Source organism: Oncorhynchus gorbuscha, linkage group LG01 (assembly GCF_021184085.1).
Source record: "Oncorhynchus gorbuscha isolate QuinsamMale2020 ecotype Even-year linkage group LG01, OgorEven_v1.0, whole genome shotgun sequence".
Taxonomy (NCBI): domain Eukaryota; kingdom Metazoa; phylum Chordata; class Actinopteri; order Salmoniformes; family Salmonidae; genus Oncorhynchus; species Oncorhynchus gorbuscha.
In genome coordinates this window covers 119051209-119058740 of record NC_060173.1, presented here as the reverse complement: position 1 = coordinate 119058740, position 7532 = coordinate 119051209, and the positions used below count along the sequence as shown (strand labels likewise).

Below are 7532 nucleotides of genomic sequence, written 5' to 3'. Positions count from 1 at the left end.
TGGAGGGAAGGAGAGGTGGAGGGAAGGTGGAGGGAAGGGTCTAGAGGTTTAGGGAATGAGAGGCGGAGGGAAGGAGAGGTGAGAGGGAGGAGAGGGAGAGGTTAGGGGAGGGAAGGAGAGTTGGAGGGGTCTAGAGGTGGAGGGAAGGAGAGGAGGTGGAGGGAAGGGTCCTAGAGGTTTAGGGAAGAGGAGAGGTGGAGGGGAGGAGAGGTGGAGGGAAGGAGAAGATGGAGGGGTCTAGATGTGGAGGGAAGGAGAGTTGGGGAGGGGTCTAGAGAGGAGGAGGAGGGTGGAGGGGTCTAGAGGTGGAGGGAAGGAGGGAAGGAGGGGTCTAGAGGTGGAGGGTTCTAGAGGTGGAGGGGTCTAGAGGTGGAGGGGTCTAGAGGTGGAGGGGTCTAGAGGAGGAGGGGTCTAGAGGTGGAGGGGTCTAGAGGTGGAGGGAAAGGTCTATTGGCTCAAAGCATAAACCCTGCCTATTGGCTCAAAGCATATACCCTGCCTATTGGCTCAAAAAATAAACCCTGCCTATTGGCTCAAAGAATAAACCCTGCCTATTGGCTCAAAGAATAAACCCTGCCTATTGGCTCAAAGAATAAACCCTGCCTATTGGCTCAAAGCATAAACCCTGCCTATTGGCTCAAAGAATAAACCCTGCCTATTGGCTCAAAGAATAAACCCTGCCTATTGGCTCAAAGCATAAACCCTGCCTATTGGCTCAAAGCATATACCGTTTCTATTGGCTCAAAGCATATACCCTGCCTATTGGCTCAAAGAATAAACCCTGCCTATTGGCTCAAAGAATAAACCCTGCCTATTGGCTCAAAGAATAAACCCTGCCTATTGGCTCAAAGCATAAACCCTGCCTATTGGCTCAAAGCATATACCGTTTCTATTGACTCAAAGCATATACCCTGCCTATTGGCTCAAAGCATAAATCCTGCCTATTGGCTCAAAGCATAAACCCTGCCTATTGGCTCAAAGCATATACCCTGCCTATTGGCTTAAAGAATAAATCCTGCCTATTGGCTCAAAGCATAAACCCTGCCTATTGGCTCAAAGCATATACCCTGCCTATTGGCTCAAAGCATATACCCTGCCTATTGGCTCAAAGCATATACCCTGCCTATTGGCTCAAATCATATACCCTGCCTATTGGCTCAAAGCATAAATCCTGCCTATTGGCTCAAAGCATAAACCCTGCCTATTGGCTCAAAGCATAAACCCTGCCTATTGGCTCAAAGCATATACCCTGCCTATTGGCTCAAAGCATATACCCTGCCTATTGGCTCAAAGCATATACCCTGCCTATTGGCTCAAAGCATAAACCCTGCCTATTGGCTCAAAGCATAAACCCTGCCTATTGGCTCAAAGCATATACCCTGCCTATTGGCTCAAAGCATATACCCTGCCTATTGGCTCAAAGCATAAACCCTGCCTATTGGCTCAAAGCATAAACCCTGCCTATTGGCTCAAAGCATATACCGTTTCTATTGGCTCAAAGCATATACCCTGCCTATTGGCTCAAAGCATAAATCCTGCCTATTGGCTCAAAGCATAAACCCTGCCTATTGGCTCAAAGCATATACCCTGCCTATTGGCTCAAAGCATAAATCCTGCCTGTTGGCTCAAAGCATAAACCCTGCCTATTGGCTCAAAGCATATACCCTGCCTATTGGCTCAAAGCATATACCCTGCCTATTGGCTCAAAGCATATACCCTGCCTATTGGCTCAAAGCATAAACCCTGCCTATTGGCTCAAAGCATAAACCCTGCCTATTGGCTCAAAGCATAAACCCTGCCTATTGGCTCAAAGCATATACCCTGCCTATTGGCTCAAAGCATATACCCTGCCTATTGGCTCAAAGCATATACCCTGCCTATTGGCTCAAAGCATATACCGTTTCTATTGGCTCAAAGCATAAACCCTGCCTATTGGCTCAAAGCATATACCCTGCCTAATGGCTCAAAGCATATACCCTGCCTATTGGCTCAAAGCATACATCCTGCCTATTGGCTCACGCTGTTGAGTTATGGCCACACAAGAAAATAAATGCTGACAATTCAGCTTCAGCTAAACATCCTAAAATGTCACAAGAAGTAAGGAGGTGTTGTTGGTCGACCAGTAACATTATAGGACCTATGGTGTTACATTCAGTTTTGTTACAGGGGCTCCAACAGTAGTGGGACAGGGAGCTCCAACAGTAGTGGGACAGGGAGCTCCAACAGTAGTGGGACAGGGATTCCAACAGTAGTGGACAGTGGAGTCCAAACCACAGTGGGACATAGGGGACCCAACAGTAGTGGGACAGTGGAGTCCAACAGCAGGAGACAGGATCTAACAGTAGTGGGACAGGAGTCCAACAGAAAGAAGGACAGGAGTCCAACAGTAGTGGGACAGTGAGTCCACCGCAGTGGGACAGTGAGCCCAACAGCAGGGACAGGAGTCCAACAGTAGTGGGACAGTGAGCTCCAACAGTAGTGGACAGGAGCTCCAACAGCAGTGGGACAGGAGTCCAACAGTAGTGGATAGGAGCCCAAACAGTAGGACAGGAGTCCAACAGTGTGGACAGGAGCCCAACTGTAGCGGAGCCCAACAGTGGGACAGGGCTCCAACAGCAGTGGGATTCAACAGTGGAGATTCAACAGTAGTGGGACAGGGATTCAACAGTAGTGGACAGGGGCTCCAACAGTAGGACAGGATCCACCAGGAGCTCCAACAGTAGTGGACAGGGGCCAGGAGTCCAACAGTAGTGGGACAGTGAGTCCAACAGTGGGACAGGAGTCCAACAGGAGTGGGACAGTGAGATTCAACAGTAGTGGGACAGGGGGAGTCCAACAGTAGTGGACAGTAGGGGTCTCCAACAGTAGTGGGACAGGGACTCCAACAGTAGTGGGACAGGAGTCCAACAGCAGTGGGACAGGGGCCCAACAGAAGTGGGACAGGGGGTCCAACAGTAGTGGACAGTAGGGAGGGGCTCCAACAGTAGTGGACAGGGGCTCCAACAGTAGTGGGACAGGAGCTCCAACAGAGGGACAGTGAGATCTCAAACAGTAGTAAACAGGGGCCCAACAGTAGTGGACAGGGACAGGGATAGGGACCCAACAGTAGTGGGACAGGAGTCCAACAGTAGTGGACAAAGGAGTCCAACAGCAGTGGGACAGGAGTCCAACAGCAGTGGACAGTGAGCTCCAACAGTAGTGGGACAGGGGCTCCAACAGTAGTGGACAAAGGAGTCCAACAGCAGGGTGGGGACAGTGAGCCCAAACAGTAGTGGGACAGGGAGCCCAACAGTAGTGGGACAGGAGCCCAACAGCAGTGGGACAGGGCCCGTAATCATAGTGACAGGGGTCCAACAGCAGTGGACAGCGTGAGGGGTCCAACAGTAGCGGAAGAGGATTGACAAGGAGTCCAACAGTAGTGGACATGAGTCCAACAGTAGTGGACAGGAGGTCCAACATAGTGGGACAGGGGTCCCCAGGACGGTAGTGGACAGGGGGTCCAACGGTGAAGGACAGGGGGATCCAACAAAGTAGTGACGAAAGGTGAGTCCAACAGTAGCATGGACAGGAGCCCAACAGTAGTGGGACAGGGGACCCAACAGTGGGACAGGCCCAACAGGAGGACCCAACAGCAGTGGACAGGAGCCCAACAGTAGTGGACAGGAGCCCAACAGTAGTGGGACAGACAGGAGTCCAACAGAGTAGAGGGGACAGGAGCCCAACAGTAGTGTGGGACAGGAGCTCCAACAGTAGTGGACAGGAGCCCAACAGTAGTGGGACAGGGAGCAGTGGACAGGAGCCTATGATATAAAATGCTAACTTCCCTGTTATTGTAATGGTGAGAGGTTAGCATATCTGGGGTATGGGATATAAAAATGCTAACCTCCCCTGTTATTGGTAATGGTGAGAGGTTACATTTCTTGGGGGTATAAAGATAAAAATGCTAACCTTCCTTGTTATTGTAATGGTTAAGAGGTTACATGTCTTGGGGTAGTATAAATGCAAACCTCCCCTGTTATTTGTAATGGTGAGAGGTTAGCATGTCTCGGGGTATAAAATGCTAACCTCCCTGTTATTGTAATGGTTTGAGGTTAGCATGTCTTGGGGGTATGATATAAAATTCACCTCCCTGTTATTGTAATGGTTAGAGGTTAGCATGTCTTGGGGTGTATATAAAATGCTAACCTCCCTGTTATTGTAATGGTGAGAGGTTAGCATGTCTTGGGGTATGATATAAAATGCTAACCTCCCTGTTATTGTAATGGTGAGAGGTTAGCATGTCTCTGGGGTATGATATAAAATGCAACCTCCCCTGTTATTGTAATGCTAGAGGTTAGCATGTCTGGGGGTATGATATAAATGCTAACCTCCCTGTTATTGTAATGGTTAGAGGGTTAGCATGTCTTGGGGGTAGTATATAAATGCTAACCTCCTGTTATTGTAATGGTGAGAGGTTTAGCATGTCTTGGGGTATGATACAAAAATGCTAACCTCCCTGTTATTGTAATGGTGAGAGGTTAGCATGTCTTGGGGGTATGATATAAAATGCTAACCTCCCCTGTTATTGTAATGAAGTTAGAGGTTACATGTCTTGGGGGTAGTATACAAAATGCTAACTCCCCTGTTATTGTAATGGTGAGAGGTCAGCATGTCTTGGGGCTATGATATAAAATGCTAACCTCCCCTGTTATTGTAATGGTGAGAGGTTAGCATGTCTTGGGGGTATGATATAAAATGCTAACCTCCCCTGTTATTGTAATGGTGAGAGGTTAGCATGTCTTGGGGGTATGATATAAAATGCTAACCCCCCTGACACTATTGGCCATATTTTTTGTCTTGATGAAAGGTTGAAAGGTACAGTTTGTGCTGTGGTAAACAATCCCGTCCGTGTATTTTATAGGTGACAACAATCACAACATCGACAGTGTGATTTACCGGTGGAACCCAGGGACCAAGGTGTTTGAGGTGAATCAGACCCTCGAGACTCATGGGGCCTACGACTGGGAGTTCTTTTCCGTGGGCCCATACCACTTCCTGGTGGTGGCCAACACTTTCGATGGAATATCCACCAGCATCAACTCCACCATATACATCTGGCTGGGAGGAATGTTCCAGCCATTTCAATACATCAAGGTGAGATGGTCCAGTTAGTAGCTACGAGGCATAGCTAGGGCTGCAAAATCCCGGTTGGAAGTTTCCCCTGGAATTTAGAAGAAAGAAGCAAGAAAATAATAATGAAATCAAGAGAATTGTCCAATTGGGATTTCTGGAAAAACCTGGGGGATTTGGGGAAAGTTACCAGTTCATTTTAAAATTCCGTTTAGTTCTGGGTTTTACTGCTCAATTCACAGTTTGTGCCGTTTCTCTAGAGATATTTTTCTCTGTTGTCCAACTCCTTATAGTTAAAGATTCACTATGCAGAAATCGCTCCGTCATTTCCTCTTTGCTAAAATTGTAATCGTTTGCCTAATTTCAGTTAGCAGTAATTTTGTGGAGAATCATTGTACCATCTAAACCGCAGCAAAATATATTTTCCCTAACCAAAAAATTGTATATTCAGCTATTTAAAAGTGAAAGCCACAAAAACTTAACTTCAGAGCAGGAAGTATATAAATAGCACAGATCTACTGTTATTAGACATGCTTTCAACTGCATGCAAAGATCTATAATTCACATTTCTATGTGAATTTGGTCAGGTCGCCCAAAAACGTACATATGGTAGCTTTAAGTGCAATAAAAGTGGTAATGAACTACAATGACCTGAAACCATTGTGTCTACAGCTGCCTGTCCTCATTGGTTCTTGCCAAGAGGCCGGCAGACACACAGAGGAAGAGAGACATGAAAGGGATAGAGAGCGGTTGATTACATCTAATTGATTGACAATACATCTAATTGATTGATACTTGTTATTTGGCAGTGTTAAAAGTATTCCTTATCTACTGTGAAGAATTACTGTGGATTTGGTAGGACAGCAGGCAGCTAGCCAGCTAGCCAGTCAGCTAGCCAGCTATGCAGCCAGCCAGCCAGCTAGCCAGCCATCTAGCCATCCAGCCAGCTAGCTAGCCAGTAGCCAGCCAGGCAGCTAGCCAGCTATATAGCTAGCCAGCCTGAAGCAGGAGTCTTTGGGGAGCACAGCGGTAGATGGCTGGCTGCTACTTCCTGAGCAGAGATGAGATAGATGATAACTTTGAATAAAATAAACAGTCATGAAATTAAACAATGTAATATACACAACAGCTTTGGACAGGAAACGGCTCACCGTTGAAAATACATCGTTTTATTAGACAAGTTTAAATGATTGACGTTTCAATGTAATATACACAACAGCTTTGGACAGGAAAAGGCTCACCGTTGAAAATACATCGTTTTATTAGACAAGTTTAAATGATTGACGTTTCAATGTAATATACACAACAGCTTTGGACAGGAAAAGGCTCACCGTTGAAAATACATCGTTTTATTAGACAAGTTTAAATGATTGACGTTTCAATGTAATATACACAACAGCTTTGGACAGGAAAAGGCTCACCGTTGAAAATACATCGTTTTATTAGACAAGTTTAAATGATTGACGTTTCAATGTAATATACACAACAGCTTTGGACAGGAAAAGGCTCACCGTTGAAAATACATCGTTTTATTAGACAAGTTTAAATGATTGACGTTTCAATGTAATATACACAACAGCTTTGGACAGGAAAAGGCTCACCGTTGAAAATACATCGTTTTATTAGACAAGTTTAAATGATTGACGTTTCAATGTAATATACACAACAGCTTTGGACAGGAAAAGGCTCACCGTTGAAAATACATCGTTTTATTAGACAAGTTTAAATGATTGACGTTTCAATGGACTTCTTCAGAATAATCCCATAGAGGAAGACAATACACAATACGTTACTTTATTAAAGTAGTGTATTGTGAATAAACAATGGTTTATTAATAAGTGATATGCAGAAATGGGCAGTCACGAGCATCATTGGGGTTTTATTAATGAAATAATCATCATCATGTGAAGTAAAGTGTTGTGAATAAATTATGATGGGAGCCTTATGAAGTGACAGTGATGGGCAGTCAACTACCATCAATTGTTTTATTAATGATGGGAGCCTTATGAAGTGACAGTGATGGGCAGTCAACTACCATCAATTGTTTTATTAATGATGGGAGCCTTATGAAGTGACAGTGATGGGCAGTCAACTACCATCAATTGGGGTTTTATTAATGATGGGAGCCTTATGAAGTGACAGTGATGGGCAGTCAACTACCATCAATTGGGGTTTTATTAATGATGGGAGCCTTATGAAGTGACAGTGATGGGCAGTCAACTACCATCAATTGGGGTTTTATTAATGATGGGAGCCTTATGAAGTGACAGTGATGGGCAGTCAACTACCATCAATTGGGGTTTTATTAATGATGGGAGCCTTATGAAGTGACAGTGATGGGCAGTCAACTACCATCAATTGGGGTTTTATTAATGATGGGAGCCTTATGAAGTGACAGTGATGGGCAGTCAACTACCATCAAT

At 45.5% G+C, this 7532-nt stretch overlaps 1 protein-coding gene across 1 annotated transcript in view; it reads left to right on the top strand.

The window, feature by feature from the left end:
• Positions 1-7532, top strand: part of LOC123993091 (thrombospondin-type laminin G domain and EAR repeat-containing protein-like) — a 36738-nt gene that overhangs the window by 21336 nt on the left and 7870 nt on the right. The window contains exon 4 of the mRNA XM_046294912.1: positions 4906-5133. Within this exon, the coding sequence (XP_046150868.1) occupies positions 4906-5133 (228 nt within the window). The remainder of the gene's footprint in view (positions 1-4905; positions 5134-7532) is intronic.